A 20,966-nucleotide genomic window follows, 5' to 3' on the forward strand; every position below is an offset into this window, starting at 1 on the left:
CGCCCCAAGCAAAATATTTTAAAACCTGATTTTAAAAAGTTAAATTACGGCCACTGTAGAAAACAGTATAATGGTTCCTTAAAAAAATTAAACATAGACTTACTACATGATCCAGCAAAAACCACTTCTGGGTATATATTCCCCCAAAATAAAAGCAGACATTTAAACAGATATTTGTACACCAATGTTCATAACAGCATGATTTACAACAGTGAAAAGGTGGAAAGAACCCAGATGTCCATCAACAGATAAACAAAATATGGTGTGTGTGTGTGTGTGTGTGTATATATATATATATATATGTATGCACGCAATGGAATACTATTCAGCCTTAAAAAGGAAGGAAATGCTGAAAATGAGAACATGGATGAATCCTGAGAACATGATGCTAAGTGAAATAAGCCAATCGCAAAAAAATAAACACTATACAATTCCATGTATATGAGGCACCTAGAATAGTCTAATCCAGAGACAGAAAGCAGAGGAGTGGTTTCTGTTCTCTGCGGCTGTCGGGGGATGGGTGAGTACTTCTTATCTAACAGAGAATTTCTGTTTGGAATGATGACAAAGTTCTGGAAATGGATACTGGTGACAGTTGCACAACAACGTGAAGGTATACTTAATGTCACTCAACTATACACTTAAAAATGATAAATTTTATGTTATATATATTTTACCACAATAAAAAAAGGTCAAATTAAAATCAATTCTCAGGTTAAAGTTAATTGGTATCCACTCCTTTTCTTTTTCTTTTTCTTTTTTTTTTTAAAGTGGGCTTCGTGTCTGGCTTGAATTCACAACTCTGAGATCAAGACCTGAACTGAGATCAAGAGACAGTCGTTTAACTGATCAAGCCACCCAGGTTCCCCTCCAATCTTTAGTTAGTATTACAAGGAGATCTACAATTCTTGTATTCTGTGAATTATCCTTCACTTTTGCATTCTTAGAAAACAAAATGGGATTTGAGATCTGATATGCTGATAAGACCATGTCTAGAGTAATAACTGGACTGACAATTTAAGGTCCAAAACTGCAAGAGGCCAGTTTTTACTGGGCTTTGTGCTGACAGCAAAGCATAAACTTGTAAAGGTCTCCATTTCTTACCAACGAAGCTGAGAAGAACATGATCATTGTTTCCTTAGAATTATTATCTCAAAAACATTGACAGTAACAGAAAAAATGAGATTAAAAAAAATGTACTATTGCACTTCTGACCACAGGTAAATGACCCAGTAATTAGCAAAAAGTGAACATCTTCTAAGTAGAAAGAAATTAAGTATCTCAGACTGAACAACAGTAATAAGGGAATTGGGAAGTGACATACATGAGTGCCTCTATCTGCCCACCCCCAAACCATTTATAAACAGTATGATCCATGAAGGTTGTACTCCTCCTTTCCCTGTAACCTACATAAAGAAGTCTAATGTAGTAAAAAGCTTCAGGGAGAGAAACATCCTTTAGGAGAACATGAGAAATGGCTGAAATGAGGCAGAGTATCTAAAAGAGAAATCTTAATGTCATTGCGATTTTCTCTCATTTTCCTGCTGACCTCAGATTTGCCTCAAGCAGTCTTCCTTCACCTCAGAGCCTCCTCATCTTTTTAGATTAAGGTCATGTTTGGTACCCTCAACTGTTCAACAATATATGATACTAAGATATTTGACCACAGAGGGCAATCAATGCTCCAACGTAGTATTAGCTACTTATTCTTTTCAAAATATTTCCTTGGAAAAGATACCCAACATCATTAATCATTAAGAAAATGTAAATGAAAATCACAATGAGGTATTATCCCTGCACACCAGTTAGGATGGTCACTATCAAAAAACAGAAAATAACAAGTGTTGGCAAGGATACGGAAAAGTTGGAACCCTTGTGCATTGTCGGTGGGATTGCAAAATGGTGCAAACACTAAGGAAAACATATGATGGAGTATGAAGGTTCCTCAAACAATTAAAAACAGAACTACCATATGACACAGCAATTCCACTTCTGGATATTTATCCAAAAGCACTGAAAACAAAGTCTCAAAGAGATATTTGCATATACACATTCACTGCGGCATTGTTCACAATAACAAGATGTGAAAACAACTTTAATGTCCACCGATGGATGAATGGATAAAGAGAATTTGGTATACACATACAACGGAATATTAGTCTTTAAAAAGTCCTGACATACACAACAACAGGGACGAACTTTGAGTACTATTATGCTAAGTTAAATAAGCCAATCACAAAGACACAAATACTTCCTGATTCCACTTAAGGGTAGGCATCTAAAATAGTCAAAGTCATAGAAACAAAAAGTGGAAGGTGGTTGCCAGGGGTTGGGGGTTGGGGGACATGGCAAGTGATTCAATGGGTACAAAGTTTCCACCATGCAAGAGGAAAAAGCTCTAGAGGCCTCTTGTACAACAGTGTGCATATAGTTAACAATACAATAATGTACACTTAACAATTGCTAAGAGGGTAAATTTATGTTATGTGGGTTTTTTTTTTTTTTTTAAAGATTTTATTTATTTATTTGACAGACAGCCAGCGAGAGAGGGAACACAAGCAGGGGCAGTGGGAGAGGAAGAAGCAGGCTTCCAGTGGAGGAGCCTGACGTGGGGCTCGATCCCATAACGCTGGGATCACGCCCTGAGCCAAAGGCAGACGCTTAACGACTGCGCTACCCAGGCGCCCCTATGTGGGTTTTTTTTAATCACCAAAACACACACACAAAACCAAAAAACCCTCATCAACCCAGAAAAAAAAGTCTCCTTAGAAAGACCAATAACAATAGTTGCATATCCAATAATTTATTACTGTATAATCCATTTCAGTCTGAAAATTAACCTAACCTAAAGTACACAAAAACAGTCACATTTCCCTCTTCCTCATTCTACTAGTACAATAGGTTGGGAAAATAGGGTTGTTCTTACTCATTTGTTAAAAAAAAACAAAAACAAAAAATAAAACGAAACTAAGAAAAATGTATTTTAAGGGGCGCCTGGGTGGCGCAGTCGTTAAGCGCCTGCCTTCGGCTCAGGGCGTGATCCCGGCGTTCTGGGATCGAGCCCCACATCAGGCTCCTCCGCTATGAGCCTGCTTCTTCCTCTCCCACTCCCCCTGCTTGTGTTCCCTCTCTCTCTGTCTCCGTCAAATAAATAAATAAAATCTTTAAAAAAAAAATGTACTTTAAGCCTAAACCAACCAGAGAATGACAACAATTAATAGAACAAATACTGGTATTCGTGCTCTGTATCTTTTATTTATTCCAATGTTAGTTACTACACATAAATCTGATTGTAATAAGCCATCTCTAATCTCAAGTGAAAAAATTATATATACAAACACACTTATATAATACGCAAATTATAATGCAATTGGAAACTCTTGTTCTCTTCTCCCTACCACATTCCAAATATTTAATTCATTTCTCAAAAATTATATCATTCTTCAAACTAAGAAGAATGAATTAGAAGTAACTGTAGCTCATGGAAATTTAAATGTATCTGACAAAATCTCAGAGATGAATTCTTTCAAAACCAATACATCCAGTATTGCATAGCACTAAATATAAAATGTGAGTGTGCTTTCTATTTGCTACATATCCTAGTCTAACATAATATGTCTATTTAAAATCAGGGAAAATATCCCAAATTAATTGAAGATCATAATAAAGTTACAAAAACTCCCCCACCTGGCTTTTCAAAATATATTCTAGCTGACAAGCTGTGTAGATTTGTCATCCTTATTTTAACATGGTCTCAAGAACTAAACTTATTAAAGCCTAAGAAAGTTAAAAGTTTACCAAATGCACTTGAGACACAAACACATTTTCAGGAGACAAACTAAAATATTATAAATACTATCTGCCACAAAAGAGGTTATAATTTATCATCTTTATATAAGAGACAGAATGTACTTACTCAATTATTAGAATAAAAATTTCAAGTTCTTAAATTCTGGGTGCTATTTTCCCCCAATATAAAGCCATTATACAAGGCTAGATAAAAGCTAGGCTTCAGAAAATTTTGAGACATTTATTTTACAGACTAAGAGCAACATTGTGCTCAGAAACGCCACAGGTGTGAGTGATAAGTAGATATGATCTCTGACATCAGGAATTTGTCATTCATTTGGGAAAGAAAAAGGAAAACCTACAAAAAAACTAAGCAGAAGAAAGAAATGATATGGGGATTCAAAGGAGATGAGTCTATATTGATTGGGGATTAAGAAGTTCTTTGTTAAGCAGGAGTATTTGAGACGAACCTTGAAGAATGAACACTAAGACTCTGGTGGGAATAGACAGAAACAGGGTAAGGAGGCATTCCAGATAGAGAGGAAAGAGTATGAATAATGATGCAACAGCAAAACCCCATACATATGGGTTAGCAACAGTAAGTGGTCTAGGTAGTAGCCTGAGGGTATACACGACTGAGGATATGGGACATAAGAACAGAGTACTGGGCTGAACTGGCCAGATGGGGGATACTGGTGAAGGCGCCTTGCCATTGGATGTTCTATCACCCAGCCTAGATTCCGTTTCCCTGTGCTTTACAAACCTAGAGTAGTCGTAATACTCCACACTACTGGACTACTAATGGTGGGCAATAGTCAACCAGCTAAGGGGGAAGAGGAGAGAAGCATTCCAGGCAGAAGACACAGAGGCAAGAAACTGTGCATGTGTGTGTAGGCCTGTGTCAGTGCCAGCTGTGGAGGAGGGGGTAAGAGTTCAAGCAGTTTGTGGGCTGCAACAAGGGAGAATAGGACAGGACTGGAAACGGATCACACAGGGACCTGTATGCTGTGGTGAGGGTTCTTCTCCTGGATTCTGTCACAGAGTAGCAAAGTCACTGAAGCTGAGGCAGAAGGATCAACCTGGCTCTCTCTCACGGGGGTATTAGTACTTTTAGCTGAATGCTGTGTGGGAATGACCCAGTATTGCTCCCTTGGGCACAGTGACAGATATCACTATTTCTAAGTCCCAGCAGAAGAGGGAGAGGTGGGGAGTAGACCGATTCATCTGCTAACAAGGACAGGGAAAGGCTGAGCAGCCAGGGCACAAGTGTGGGCACTCTTCACTAAAGATGGGGTGGGATTTAAGCAGAAGGTGAGGGCTGACACCTAGGGAGCTTAGACCAAGGGCTCTTACCTAAGTGCTCACAGTTGTCAAATACGACTATACCTGGGGCGCCTGGATGGCTCAACTAAGTGTCCAACTCGATTTCAGCTCAGGTGATGATCTCGGGGTCTAGGATCAAGCCCCACATTGGGCTCTGTGCTCAGCAGAGAGTCTGCCCCTCCCTCCACATAAGCGCGCACCCTCGCTCTCCCTCGCTCTAAAATAAATAAATAAATCTTAAAAAAAAAAAGAATGCTTTAAGTCATTAGTGACAATGTCATAAGAGACTACAAAATAAAATTTTATATTAAAAACTTTATCTTTGTGTTTAAATGTGAACATGTAAGCTTCTGAGTATGTTGCTCTTCCTTGTGTCTGTGTCAGGCTCTCTGTCAGTCTGTCTTTGTGGGTCTCGCTTACTACCTTTCCATCTTGTCCTTATCCCTCTTCACTTTCTTCCTACTCCTATGCCCCTCAACAAGTTATAAAAATGAATAAAAGGTTATGTATAAAATATTTCTTGTTAAAGATAAGTAAGGTATTTTGTAGTTCTCTAGCATGTTTTAACTCAGTTTTTTCTTGTTATTGTTACTAGTTTTGTGCCTTCCCTCTGCCCCAACCCCCTGAAGTCAGCAGTATTAAAAAAAAGTTTCCCACTTCCAGTATTTCTAGAATCTAGAGACCATGGTAGACAACTTCAGGTCAACTCTGATAAAGACCGCTAAGAGCCTCTCATTTTATGTCACCTTCTCCAAATTTCAATATTGCTTACGGTACTTTACTTCCTGTCCCATCAGGCTCTGACCTGGCCTTTTCAGCCTCAAATTCAACCAAATGCTTCAAAATATCCTATTCTGTAGCAAAGCAGTCTGACTTCACACCCAGTATATGCCTTTGAGGGCTTCTGTGCCTTTGCTCAGGTTCCTCTACTTCCTGTTTGGAAGGCCTCTCTGCCCCAACCCTAACTCCCTCGCCTATTACAGTCTCACTTTTCCAGAGGACGAAAGGAACAAAGAAGAACTACAAAAACAACTAAGAAGACAGTAAAATGGCAATAAGTGCATATCTATCAATAATCACTTTAAATGGACTAAATGCTCCAATCAAAAGATCTAGAGGGACTGAATGGATTAAAAAACAAAATCCATCTCTATGCTGTCTACAAGAGACTCACTTCAGACCTAAAGACACATGTAGACTGAAAGCAAAAGGACGGAAAAAGATATTCCATGCAAATGGAAGCAAAAAAAAAAAAAAAAAATGGGGGTAGCAATATTTGTATCAGACAAAATAGACTTTAAAACAAGGACTGTAACAAGAGACAAAGAAGGGCATGATCAATTCAACAAGATACTGTAAATATCTGAGCACTCAACATTGGAACACCTAAAAATACAAAACACATATTAACAGGCATAGAGGGAGAAATTGACAGGAATACAATCAGAGTAGGGGACTTTAACATCCCACTTACATCAACAGAAATATCTTCCAGACCGAAAATCAACAGGTTAACAGTGGCTCAGGATGGCACTTCAGACCAGCTGGACTTAACAGATATATATACAGAACATTCCACCCCAAAACAGCAGAAGATACATTATTTTCAGGTACACAAGGAACGTTCTCTAGGACAAATCAGGTTAGGTCACAAAACAAATGTCAAAAAATGTAAGGAGACTGTAGTCATATCAAGCATCTTTTCTAATAGTGGTGAAAAACTAGAACTCAGTTACAAGAAGAAAACTGGAGGGTAAACAAAAAAGAAAGCAAATGTGTGGAGGCTAAACATTCTAAATAAAAAAGAGTCAACAAAGAAATCAAAGAGGAAATAAAAAATTATCTTGAGATAAATGAAAATGAAAAAAAAAAACAGTTCAAAAACTTTGGGCTGCAGCAAGATCAGTTCTAAGAGATATAGGCCAACCTCAAGAAATGAGAAAAATCTCAAATAAACACTCCAACGTTACACCTAAAGGAACTAGAAAAAGAAGAACAAAGGAAATAATAAAGATCAAAGTGGAAATGAGTTAAATAGAGACTAAAAGAATAATAGAAAAGATCAATGAAAGTAAGAGATACTTCTTTGAAAAGATAAAAATTGATAAACTTTAAGCCACGCTCATGAAAAAAAAAGGGGGGGGAAGAAGGTTCAAATAAAATCAGAAATGAAAGAGGAGAAGTCACCACTGACAGCACAGAAATACAAAAGATTGCAAAAGACGACTATGAAACTGTATATGCCAACAAATTAGACTGCCTAGAAGATATGGATCCATTCCTAGAAACATACAATCTTCTAAAGCTGAATCAGAAAGAAATAGCAAATCTGAACAGACCAATTACTGGTAATGAAACTGAATCAGTAATCAAAAACTCCTAATAAACAGGAGTCCAGGATCAGATGACTTCACAGGTGAATCCTACCAAACATTTAAAGAGTAACAGCTATTCATCTCAAATTATTCCAAAAAAATTGAAGAGGAAGGAATTTTTCCAAATTCATTCCATGAGGCAGGCACTGATTGCCTTGACACTAAAACCAAACACTGATAAACATAGATGCAAAAATCCTCAACAAAATATCAGCAAACCAAATCCAACAATGCACTAAAAGGATCATTCACCACAATTAGGTGGGATTTATGCCAGGGATGCAAGGATGGTTCAGTATCTGCAAATCAATCAATCGATGTGATACAGCACATTAACAAAATAAGGAATTGAAATCCTATGATCATGTCAGTAAATGTAAAAAAAGCATTTGACAAAACTGGACATCCACTCATGATAAATCTCAATAAAGTGGGTATAGAACGGGTACTGCATCTCGACATTATAAAGGTCATACATGACGCGACAGACAGCTAGCATCATATTCAATGGTGAAAAGCTGAGAGCTTTTCCTCTAATATCAGGAACAAAACAGATGTCCACTCTCACTTTTATTCAAAGTAGTACTGGAAACCCTAGCCACAGCAACAGACAAGAAAAAAGACATCCAAACTGGTAAGGAAGAACTAAAACTGTCACTATTTGCAGATGACATGAGATATAGAAAACCCTAGGGATGCCTGCATGGCTGCCTTCAGCTCAGGTCATGATCTCAGGGTCCTGGGATGGAGCTCTGCGTCAGGCTCCCTGCTCAGTGGGGAGTCTCCTTTTCCCTGACCCTCCCCCACCCCCGCTGGTGCTCACTCTCTCTCTCTCAAATAAATAAAATCTTTAAAAAGAAAGGAAGAGAGAGAGAGAGAAGGGGGGGAGAGGGAGAAATTAATTAGTTAATTAATTCCTAGGGACGCCTGGGTGGCTCAGTTGGTTGAGCGTCTGACTCTTGATTTTGGCTCAGGTCCTGATCTTAGGGTTGTGAGACTGAGCCCCACACTAGGCTCTGTGCTCAGTGTGGAGTCTGCTTGTCCCTCTCCCTCTGCTCCTCCCCCTGCTCTTTCTCAAATAAATAAAATCTTTATTAAAAAAAAAAAAGAAAACCCTAAAGACTCCACAAAAAAACTATCAGAAATAAGAAATGAATTCAGTTAAGTTGCAGGATACAAAATTCTGCTTCATTCCTATACAATAATAACGAACTAGCAAGATAAGTTGAGACAACATCCCATTTACAGTTGCATCAAAACAAAAACAAAAACAAAAAACTCCCACAAAAAAGCCTAGAAATAAATTTAACCAAGGAGGTGAAAACCTATACTTTGAAAACTATACGATACTGATGAAAGAAATTGAAGATAACACGAATGGAAAGATGTTCATGGACTAGAAGAATTAATATTAAAATGCTCATATTAGCCAAAGTAATCCACAGATTCATTGCAATCCCTATCAAAACACCAACAGTATTTCTCACAGAACTAGACCAAATAATCCTACAATTTGTATGGAACCACAAAGGACCCTGAATAGCCAAAGCAATCTTGAGAAAGAGGAACAAGCTGGAGGTACTGCCACCCCAGATTCCAAACTATACTACTGAGCTATAGTAATCAAAACAGTGTGGTACCGGCACAAAAACAGACAAACAGATCAGTGCAAGAGAGAACAGAGAGCCCATGCTTGCATGGTCAATTAGTCTGCGACAAAGGAGGCAAGAATGTCTAATGGGAAAAGACAGTCTCTTCGATAAATGTTGTTGGGGAAAACTGAACAGCTACAAGCAGAAGAATGAAAACTGGACCACTTGCTTACACCATGTACAAAAATAAACTCAAAATGGATTAAATACCTAAATTTAAGACCTGAAACCATTAAAAACCTGAAAGAAAACATAGTAGTAAATTCTTGGACACTGGTCTTATATTTTTTTTGATCTGTCTCTTCAGGCAACTGCAACAAAAGCAAGAAATAAACAACTGGGTACATTTGTACCCCAATTAGTACACCAAACTAAAGAGCTTTTGCACAGGGAAGGAATCCATCAACAAAATGAAAAGGCAACCTACTGAATGGGAGAAGATACTTGTCTGTGTTTGTTTTTAGTTTTACAATTCATTTAATGGCAACTTGTAAATCAACAAATCTGCAATCGTTAACTTCAAAAGTTATTACACCAGCTTTGTTGTCATTTCTCAAGGATGATCAGATACCTAGAGTCACAGACATTTCCCATGTAAGATGCATCATATAAATCAGACATAGAAAAAAAAAATCAGACTTGGTTTATTACCAGCATTGATAAAACCAGACNNTAGGGAAAGAACTAGGTCTGGGACACATGCATGGTCTTAGCATAGTGAATGTTTAGCCTGCCCTGATTATTACAAAATCAAAACAGCGAGAATATTTGCAGTGGGAGAAGATACTTGTAAATGATATGCTGTGACAAGAGGTTGATATCCAAAATATATAAAGAACTCACACAAGTAAGCACCAAAGACAAAAAAAATTCAATTAAAAATGGGCAGAGGACCTGAATAGATGTGTTTCTGAAGAAGACATACAGATGGCCAAGAGGCACATGAAAAGATACTCAACATCACTAACCATCAGGCAAATGCAATTCAAAGCCACAATGAAGTAGCACCTCACACCACTCAGAATGGCTATTATCAAAAAGATAAGAAATAACAAGTGCCGGTAAGGATGTGGAGAAAAGGGAACCCTCTTGCACTCCTGGTGGAAATATAAATTGGTACATTCATTGAGGAAAATAGTATGGAGGTTCTTCAAAAAATTAAAAATAGAAATACCACATGATCCATTGGTAATTCCACTGCTGGGCATTTACCCCAAAATAATAAAAACACTAATTCAAAAAGCTGTATGCACCCCTATGTTTATTATAACATCATTTATAATAGCTCAGATACGAAAGCAACCCAACTGTTCCATTGATAGATGAATGGATAAAGACGATGTGGGGTGTGTGCTTATACCCTATACAATATCACTCAGGCATGAAAAGGAATGAAATTTTGCATTTGAAACAATACGGACAGATCTAGAGTACCATGCTAAGTGAAATAAGTCAGAGAAAGACAAATACTACACGATTTCACATACATATGGAATCTAAAAAACAAAATGAATAAACAAACAAAAAACCAGAAATACTTGTAAATACACAGAACAAACTGGTGGTTGCTAGAGGGGAGAGAGGAGAGAGGGAGATGGGAGAAACAGGTGAAGGAGATTAAGAGGAACAAACTTCCAGTTATAAAGTAAGTCACAGGAATGAAAAGTATAGTATAGAGAATATAGTCAATAATATTGTATTAACTTTTCATGGTAAAAGATGGTAACTACACTTATCATGGTAAGGCATTCTGTAATATATATAATGTCAAATTGTGATTTTGTACACCTGAAACTGATATAATATTGTATGTTGACTGTACTACAACTGAAACTTAAAAATAATAAAATAAAGGGGCACCTGGGTAGCTCAGTTGGTTGAGTGTCCAACTCTTGATTTCGGCTCAGGTAGTGATCTTATGGTTGTGAGACTGAGTCCCATGTTGGGCTCTACACTGAGCATGGAGTCTGCTTGAGATTCTCTCTCTCTCCCTCTCCATCTGCGCCCCACCCCTGCACTCGCTCGCTCGCTCTCTCTCAAATCAATCAATCTTTACCAGCATTTGTCATCATACTTATTCCCACTGTCCCCTATAGCTCCTCGGTTAGTTGTCTGCAGGCTGATGTGCCCCCAAATGAGTGAAAGTTCCAAGGGAAAGAATCACATTATTTATTTATTGTTGGATTCCTGCCTCGTGAAGAACAATATGTCTTGCGTATAGTATTTACTCAATAAAACATTTACTAAATGATGCTTGTTCTTGAATGAGCGCAATGTCAGAACTAATTTCTTTTTTAAAAAGACTTTATTTATTTGAGAGAGACTGAGAGAATGAGTGGGAGGAGGGGCAGAGGGAGAAACAGACTCTCCAATGAGCAAGGAGCCCAATGCAGGGCTCCATCCTGGGACCCGGGGATCATGACCTGAGCCGAAGGCAGATGCTTAAACAGACTGAGCTACCCAGGAGCCCCTCAGAGTTAATTTCTTTTCATAGGGGTAGATGATCAAGAAAAGAAAGGATGCCTACTTTCTGTTAGAGTATGGAAGCTAGTTTCAGTCTTGAAATTATAGCTCCTGTCATAAGCCAGTAAAGTCCTAAAGCATTGGGGTACATTAAATTACTTAAATCCTCTCCATCTGAAAGCTGTTAAACAAATAAACAAAAAAACCTCTTCCATATACTTAAGAAAAAAGGGGGGGAATCTTAAGAAGAAATGAGAGCAGGCATTCCACCCCTGCTTGCTAATTTTAAGGATTTCATTAATAATAGGAGCCATTAGTCCACGTAAAAATATAGAAGTGAATTTTATATAGATCAGTAGAAAAATCTTTATTAAAAATTGCAATGCCAAGAACATAATGCCAATCATAGATTATATTACCAATGAAATAAAGTCTGATTTATTACTAGATGTATGGAAACATGTAACAGTTTCAGATCTTCAAGAGTAAGCTAGGGCCAGCCAGATTCATTCCTGTGTTGAAGTAAATAAGGATGAAATAAAAACTGCCGAGGCTCTCTGCCCTCCTTAGTTCTCCTTAAAAGCAAGATTCTTGAAAAGGCCACTCAGGTAACAGGGACAAGCAGGAGCCAACAAGGTCCAGCAGGAGCAACAGAGTCAGAGGGAGGGATCCAGATGTAGTCACACCAACACATTTGTTCTGTGTATTTTTTTTTGTCTGACTGCAAAATTGGATAGCTTTTGTTTACTTCTTTCTATATTAAAATTAAAAAGAATCAACACTGCAAGACCATTAAGGCTTAAAATCGTAACAAAGAAAATATCCAAAATCTACTTGTTTCCTTATCAGTAGTACTGAGTCGTCAGGAAGAAAACCTGGATCTGTTTGGATGATGATTCCAAGTACAGATGTCAGAAGCAATAATAAGAGTAGTAACTACTGTTTAGTAAGTCTCTCTATGTGCCAAGTACTGGATTAAGTCCTTTATAAACATTATCAAACATAGTCCTCAGAAGAACTTTAAGTAGTGGGTATTATTATCCTCTTTTTACAGATTAGGAAGTAAAGGCCCAAAGATGTTAAGAAACTTGCACGTGGTCATACAATTGGGGAGGAGAGAGACTGGGTTCATTTGAATTTAGCTAAAGCACATGGTCTTAATGAGTTTATCACATTGATTATTTTAATTTTAACATAACCTGTCAACTGGGTTTGGGGCTTGCACGGGTCTACTCTGATGGCCCACTTTTACATCGGGCTGGCTGACTTTGGCCATTTAATCATTATCATCAGCACTTTTTAGAAGATCCAATAAAAAAAGAAGTTAACAACTGAAATTAAAACTCTTTATAGTGAATGGGGACTATTGTTTTAAAAAGTTAAATTATCATCATTATCGGTCTCCCATTCGTTCTCCAAATAATCAAGAGTTTGTACTATCAAAAATACTCACCGGCAACCCAAAACACTGTCGTCAGTATGTGAACATCTATAAGAGCATGTCCAAGAGATGCTGCGTGCCCTAACCCCCCTTTTGCAGTGAGCTGGAGGACGCTGCCAGCACCCGAAGGTTTTATCACATGCTACATAACCAAGGCCTACGAGCATCACCCCAAAAGCCTGATTTATAGAAATCCTACCCCTGAAAGACATCTGATATCAGAGCCCTTCTGCTTACTTTGCTTCATGACAGCTATTAGCTCAAGCTCAGGCTTCGCTTTGAATGACAATTTCCACCACAAGAACTTCATGCATTTAACATGGGTAAAAAAAGAAAAGAAAAACATAATTTTAATAGGCTCCACATGAACTTTTATGGGCTAAGATTAGGATGTTTCCATTACTATTTTCCTGAATTCGTAAATAATCCTGTTAGTTTATGAATCTGACTCACCTACATTTATAATACAACCTGCCCACCTCTCTGGCTGCAAGTGGTATACTGGGAAATGCTTAAAAACCCAGCTCTTCGGGGGAAAAAGAGTAAGCATCATGATATTTACTACAGATTTTACTAGTATAAAGGATGTGCAGCATATAATCTATAAGTGATACTACAACACTCTTTATTGTCAATTCCATATAGCCAACTGATTCTTACAGAATGCTTCCGTGAATTTTTACCAAATTCACGGATTGCAACCAACCTATGATTACAACGGATAAAAAAGAGTTCCAATATGAATATTGGTTGAAATTTTCATTTAAGTTAATGAGTAAGACAAAAATGAAATAATGAAAATGTATGAAGATGCTGTATGCAGAAATGCAACTGTCAATCTGTGAGTGACTTTTTTTTGCTGAACTGGTTATTATCTTTTGTGTATGCACCTAATGGCTACTTAATGTTAAAACGTCAGATGGCTAAAAAAAAAAAAAAAGTCAGGTGGTAATTATTAATATTTTCTCCATTTTTTTCTCAAAAATCTCCCTTACTTTTTAAGTCTAAAATGACAGCCAACAAAACAATAAATCAAGCTTTGATTTGTAGAGTTTACTAGATTCCCGGGGTGTCAATACTGTTGTATTTGAAATCAGCCATGGTGACATTACTGAATGTGGACTTAGGAAGAGATGCGGAGTGGCCACCACTTCGTAGTACTATCATGTAGATGATACAAGATGCCAAGAGCCTCTAGTGCATAGATAATGGCAAAATGCAGAATAATGAGAAAACGATAAATTTTAGTCTTCCTTGCTTTTTAAACATACAATTTAATTGTAAGTCTGTGTAATTTTTTTAAGTCTGTATAATTTTTAATAATGGCTGTGCTCATCAATTGGCTTACAAAATTCTTGAAATTGAAAAACTGGCTTTCATTGATTGATAGGAGCTGACTCTAGCATACCACAGGCCCTCACCTTTTCCTAAAATACTTACTTTTTTAATGTTATTTTCATATTAGGGGAAATTCACAAGTACAAAGCAGTCTGGAATCTCAATGTTCTCAAAGTGGCGCTAAAATCAAAACTGTATCATTAGTGTAATCACAATGAGAAACCAGGATGGTCTTTTGGGTAGTCTGCTTCTTCTTTTTTAAGATTTTATTTATTTGAGAGAGAGAGAGCATGAGTAGGGGGTGGCGGGGGGTGGGGAGGCGGCAGAGGGAGAGGGAGAAGCAGACTCCCTGCTGAGCAGGGAGCCTGATGCAGGGCTTGATCCCAGGACCCCTGGATCAAACCTGTGCTGAAGGCAAATGCTTCACCAACTGAGCCACCCAGGCGCCCCTCTATTTTATTTTTTAAGAGCGCAGGAATTGCTAGGTGTTTTCCATAGAAATTTTTATTTAAGTTTCCAGGTAAGGAGTGTGGAGTTGGACACAATAATTCCAAATTAAATCATTTGTATTTTTCATCCTACGTATTATTCTCCTGTGGAGCAGAAGCAGTATTAGCCTCCCCAATTATGAAAAAAGGTAATTTACTACTTATGGACTATTATTGTAAGTTATAGGAGCCAGAAGTTTTAAACATTATCAGCATCGTCTCGAATAGGACAAAACGTCATACTTCAGTATCAAACAGCTGGCCTAAGGGCTTAAGTCCGCACTGTGTCTATCCGCTCTGCTCCTACAGTCCACTGCGGCGCGCATGCTGTCGGAGGGCTGGCGTCTGTCAGACATGCGTCTCATAACGTGCTATATACAGGAGAATGCTGACTTATTTAAATAGCTGGCAATTCTCCCTCCAAATTCCCATCGTTTAGGCCATTTTAAAATATCCTTTCTTCTCTCCTCTATTTATAAAGTGGATGGGAACTTGAGGAACAGCTGATGACAGAGTAGACTCGAGAGAAAAAGCCCAGCACGCCTGGCTCATCTCCCCGAGCTCTTGACACTGGAGGGCACCTTAAATATAAGCCTGGCTTTCCCGATGTGGGTTCTTCAGCGTGGCTCCTCATGCAATAGTTTAACTGCTCTAGCACAATAATGATTTTATTCACTCTGAGACCTGCGACTGAAATACAAATATTTTGGAAACGTTGGAAAGATGATGGATGGACTTTATCTATACTGCGTGAAAGGGGCATCTGTTGGGCACAAAGAATGAGAGAGAAGGGCTCAGGCCTGACTTATGCGTTGCTCTTGAACCTCAGCTGGCTCTCGACGCGGAGATCAGTCAAGCTGGCCTCAAGAGCGCCGGCAGTGGGGTGGTCTGCAAAGGCTCTGCAGAGTTCTCTGGCCTCAGAAAACCTTACTTTCTTCAAATGACCCTATAGGAAAGGATATTCATAACCCACTTCCCCACCACTTTTACTTCCCATTCTCCATCTGAAGGAAGAGCTCGCCGAAGACCCCAGCATATGTAAAGATAAGAAGGTGACTTTCCGCTTCATGTGAAAAAGATATTTACTGAATATCTACCAAACCTCCACTGTGACAGGTATTTGCGGAGTGCATGTACAGAGCTCATAATTTCAACAACCGCACAACCTCAATATTTTGACTGCTCAACTCTGTATAAGGAAACGGAGTTTCAGAGCGAGAAAATAATTTGCCCAGGTTCAAAGAGCCTGTAAGTGGCAGACCCAGGATTCATTCCTCGCTTTCGGCTGATGTGATTCTGAAGTCCTGCTGTTTTTTAAAAAATAATTTGTTAAACAAAAAATATTTTTTAAATATTAGATTAGAACACGAAAGTGTGTCTGTGTTTTCCATTCGGTTTTTAATTTCTGCTTCCCTTTTCAAAACACATTACTTTTCAAATTAATAGGAACATTATAAGAATAAGACATGACAGGGTGTTTATTGCCGCTGCTTCTTGGGTGGTTGTGGTAGGAGCCTTATGATTAAACCTACAGTGAAAGTATGGCAGAGTCCCAGCGTGACACATCTTAACATGTTTTATGGTTGGAAGGGGGAATTACCAAGGTTTTGCAAAACTTTTAAAACCTTGTGCAAGACCTTAATAGTAAAAAAATACATAACTGTTTTAAAGTGTGAAAGCACTGCCTAACATGCACTGTCCACAAATTGTACCATTCAACATCTTCAGAAACCTGAAACAAGCAGCTTGATTTCTCCCCCGTAATACCAGCAACGAGATAGACAGCAACTTCAAAGCGCTATGAAACTTTAACCAATTATTTCTCCTAAGAGCTGTAGGAATATTATTCTATCCATTTGCTGATACCCAAAAAATGAAGAAGATACAAAATTGAGATTAAACGGAGCTTTTGATAACTAGGGGATCTCAAAGAGAAAAGCTGGAAGAAGAAAGAGATGAAGGGAGACCGAAGCAGGCACTGAGAGCAGAAACTCATGGAATGTTGAGTGCCGAGTGATAGAATTTCAGTGAAGAAACCAGGAAATAAAGACTGATTTTCAGAGTAAGCTGGTATTAGAAACTGTGTATGTATGTTGGCATTTATTTTTAAGTTCTTAGAAGACAGAACTACACTTGTAAAACTGTTTTATATAAAATTTAGCTTAATAGTACATACATGAAAATGAAAAATGCTATGATGACGACATGTAAATAGGTAGCTGGGATTTTATGACAGATGGGAAGTTTCAGGTCATATACCTACACAGACAAAGACATTATTTTTCTAAAATCTGCCTCTTTTGAATATCACATAAAAGGTAGATAAAAAAAAAATGAACTCTGAGAGGATGCATTCAAAAGACAGATTACAAGAGATAATCATCTCCCCAGCCCTGAAGGAAAGCAGCGTATGAATACTTTAAGAGCATATATTGGCCCTGAGCACCCAGACACTGTTCATACTTGCCTAATACTCATTTTTTTTGGCACCACAAAGTCCAATGTGTTTTTTAAGATACTATTTTCTTAAATTTTTTTTTCTTCAAAGAAGGGAGGCAGAAAATGACCTCAGATAAAAAAGAAAACCCCAGGAAGAAAGCTGTCATGTTCTGTGTCTCAATTTCACAAAAGAATTCCGACTAGAGGCTTGAGCCTTTCAAATCTCTTGTCATTCAGGATATGAAATTCTAATCTAGCGGCATGGCCAGTTGAGGCTCCGACTTAATCAAATATGCTGACTAGCTGAAACAGGAGGTGGCTCACTTCCTTACTTCTGGTTTCCATCTTTACTTGGCTCCTCACTTGCAAATTATGACAGTCACTTGCTGTGCAAGCAATGAAAATTCCAAGGTAGGGGAGGAGAATCAGTGGCACCTAATTGAGTTTTACTAGATGAAAAGTTACATCACCCTGCCTCACCTCAGTCTCCTCTGTCTTTAGGGAATTGCTGAATTTTATATAAAGCCTATTTATAAACCACTGCAAGTGATACTTGCATTCATCTTGTGCTGTGACATCATTTCCTCATCAATAATTTAAGCATAAGAAATGGATTAAAGGGACTCTGAAGGGACTTCTCACACATGAAAAAACAGAAACCGGCTAAACTCTCCAAAATATTAATTCAGTCCTCTTACCTTGTTCTTTGATCTGACGAATTTGCTTCACAGTTTCTTTTAAGATTGCACATTTGTCAGGTTTGAAGTTAAAGTTGTCTATATCATTAAAATTTGCAAAAATCAGCTCTGCAAGTTCCTCAATGTATTTATTTTCCTGTTCACGATTACGTTTCTCAGTGCTCCTCTTGGGACTAAAAAGAAGATACGTGGTTTTTATTACGAATTTGAAAAAAAGCTATTATAAAAAACATAAGCACGTTAAACAAGTTTTAATACAAAGATAGCAAACAAAAGTTACTTACATAAACATGGAAGTACTTTGGGGGAAAAAAAACTCTCTGTTTGCCCTAAGTGTTGCGTGCTTTTTTGAAATCAAACTCGCCCTAGTACATGATCATAGATTTACTTGTGTGATCATTTGTTCAATGTGCATAGCCTGTCTCCCACTGGACAGTAAGCGTCACAATGACAAAGCTCAGGACGATGCTTAACACTTGGCAGAAGTAGGCATCAAATTTATTGTTGAATACATAGGGGAAGGTTTTAGAAAAGTAAGGAAGATTATGTTATAAAATTTTAAAAATTTACTTAAGATTAGTAGAAGAAGAAAGGGAACCTAACTTACTTATAATAGGAATAAATGAATTGCAGGGATTTTTGGTAAAGCATAAAAAAGATAAAAGTAAATCTCCATAATTTCATAGACTTCTTTAGGATGTTGGTAATCAAATGAAACAATTTTTTTAAATAATGCAAAAAAAACCACAGTACAGCCAGAAACAAAAGCGAAACTGACCTAGGGTATTTGTTAACTGTCCAAGCTGAATGACGTGCAAAATATACACAAATGGTCCAAGTTCAACTAAAGTTTTAAAAAGTTAATGGAAGGGAGGGAAAAATAAAAATTGGCAAGATCTTCTCATTTGAATTTGACAAAATAGCAAGATCCCTTTGATAGTAATAGTGTACGCTTTTTTTTTCTTAGTAAAGGGCCCACTTAGTGACAGTCAATACAATAAGTAAGAAATGTAAGTTGTTTAATGTAGCAGCTTTCTGTATTTTTAATAATTATTTGTATATAATACCAACTGATACAGTTTGTAGTTTGTAACAGACCTCCATCTATTTGTATTAGCTTTATTTTCATAAACTAATAAAGCTGAGCTAGAAGACAATTTCTCCATTTCCTAGTGGTTACACAATTTGTCCAAGATCACCCAGTGAGTTACTGGTAGAGCAGGGACTAGAATTTGGTTTTTCTAAGTCTCATTTTTATTCCTAGCTTCTACTTCATTAAGTACAGGGAAAGGCAGGGAGTGGCTGGAATGCATGGAAGAGCCAAGTTCCCATCTGGACACCTCAGCCCCCCTCAACCTCTCTTCTGTACTACCACCCCCCCCCCCAACAAGATGAACAAACACATGACAAATAGGTGAGAAAGGGGAGCTGTGTTACAAAGACCTGAGAGCGCCCGGGAGGGGGTTGGGAGGCTCTCCAGCGCACCACGGCACCAGCGCAGCACGAGGTGAGAGAACTGCCCTCCACCGGAATAGCCTCCATTTTATCAAACTGCCTCCTCGCGTGGACTTCCGGGCATTAAAGGCAGTTTGACAGACAGATGGGTTGTGGAGAGCCAGAAGGTACTGGGGCATCTAGAGGCCACATACTGGAGCCAAGGGCTGGGGGCTGGGACATGCACAGTAGCGATTTAATAGACTTGTTCTGTTTGGCAGATAAAAGGGGAAAAGGGAACATAAAATATTTTTGTTCTTTCTCCTTCTCTTCCTGTCTTAATGACTTTTCCTAGTCCTTTTCCCTGTTAGTCTCCATCTGATCTTTTTAGTGGCCATTTAATAGAAGTTGTGGCTTTTATTTAACTTTTAAAATCATTTATATGATTTAAGTAATCAAAAGAATGAAGTGTCTCTCCTATCTTTGTTCCTTATTAGCCTAGTTCTTATTCCCCCAAATGGGTTAACAATTTTTAAGTGTCTCTTAATTATCCTAAAACAAATGATTTATACAAAGGGTAGTACTCCATAAACGTGCTTCAAAACTTGTTTTTCTCTGTAATGATATTCTTAAGAGATTCTTTTTACATCAGCCCATTAAGCATCTTCATTCTTTTTCACAGCTGTATTGCATTCCAGGTTACGGAGGTATCAGAGCTGCTTAAATAGTTCCCTACAAACATTGAGGTTTTTCCTAATCTTCTGCAATTATTAAACAATGCTGTAATAAGTAAACTCAAGTATCTATCATTTCGCCTGTGTGAAAGCATACTGTTGGAAAATTCCTAGAAGTGGACTGCTAGTTCAGAGAGGATACACCTTTATAATTTTACTAGATAATGCTAAATTACTCTACGTGAAGATTAGAACAACTCACACTTCCATCCATAATATATGACATGGAACGTGCTTTAAATTACTTGTTTTACTCACTTAAGGGCCACAATCTTTGTCACCAACTCGGAAAGTAAAAATAAAAATAAAACTTAGTGTAAAATTAACAGCAAATTCTACTATGGTATCTTCTTAATGACATCCTGTGATCTAACAGAAAAGAAAGTGTGGAAGACTCAAAATTATATAATAAGCCTGCTTTAATAGTCAAGTACACAGGGGACATCAGAAGAAGTTATGTAGCCTTCGTCTTCTTGTAAAGAATAATAAAATCTACAACTGATCAGCATAACCAAAAGATAAGCTAAATAATACATATTCAAAGGTTTAACTGTTAAGGAGAAAAACCAAACACAGTATTTCAGTGAGGTGTCAAGTCAGTGTTGCATGTGGCTTTCAGGGGCAGTACCGGGCCTGTTTCTCAGCAAGCATCTAACCTGGGTCCAAGCTGGTCAGGACATTCCTTGCGCTTTCTTGTCTCTGCCCTGGATGGGTCAGAGGTGTTTTCTCCCATCCCACTCATCTTGAACACATATCAGCAACTGAAACAAGAAATGGGGGGGGGGGTAGAGA

At 38.0% G+C, this 20,966-nt stretch overlaps 1 protein-coding gene and 1 non-coding gene across 7 annotated transcripts in view; both read right to left on the bottom strand.

The window, feature by feature from the left end:
- NCOA2 (nuclear receptor coactivator 2) overlaps window positions 1-20,966 on the bottom strand; it is a 282,394-nt gene that overhangs the window by 84,226 nt on the left and 177,202 nt on the right. For all 6 annotated transcript variants that reach the window (XM_040625584.1, XM_040625583.1, XM_040625579.1 and 3 more), the window contains 2 exons: window positions 20,831-20,935; window positions 18,007-18,179 (listed from right to left, as the gene is read on the bottom strand). In XM_040625584.1, the coding sequence (XP_040481518.1) occupies window positions 18,007-18,179; window positions 20,831-20,916 (259 nt within the window). In that variant the 5' untranslated portion in view covers window positions 20,917-20,935. The remainder of the gene's footprint in view (window positions 1-18,006; window positions 18,180-20,830; window positions 20,936-20,966) is intronic.
- Window positions 9,782-9,913, bottom strand: LOC121101808. Its single transcript, XR_005833837.1, has one exon. It is a non-coding gene; the product is annotated as a small nucleolar RNA SNORA72 (small nucleolar RNA).

Source organism: Ursus maritimus, unplaced genomic scaffold, assembly GCF_017311325.1.
Source record: "Ursus maritimus isolate PB19 unplaced genomic scaffold, ASM1731132v1 scaffold_9, whole genome shotgun sequence".
Taxonomy (NCBI): Eukaryota; Metazoa; Chordata; class Mammalia; order Carnivora; family Ursidae; genus Ursus; species Ursus maritimus.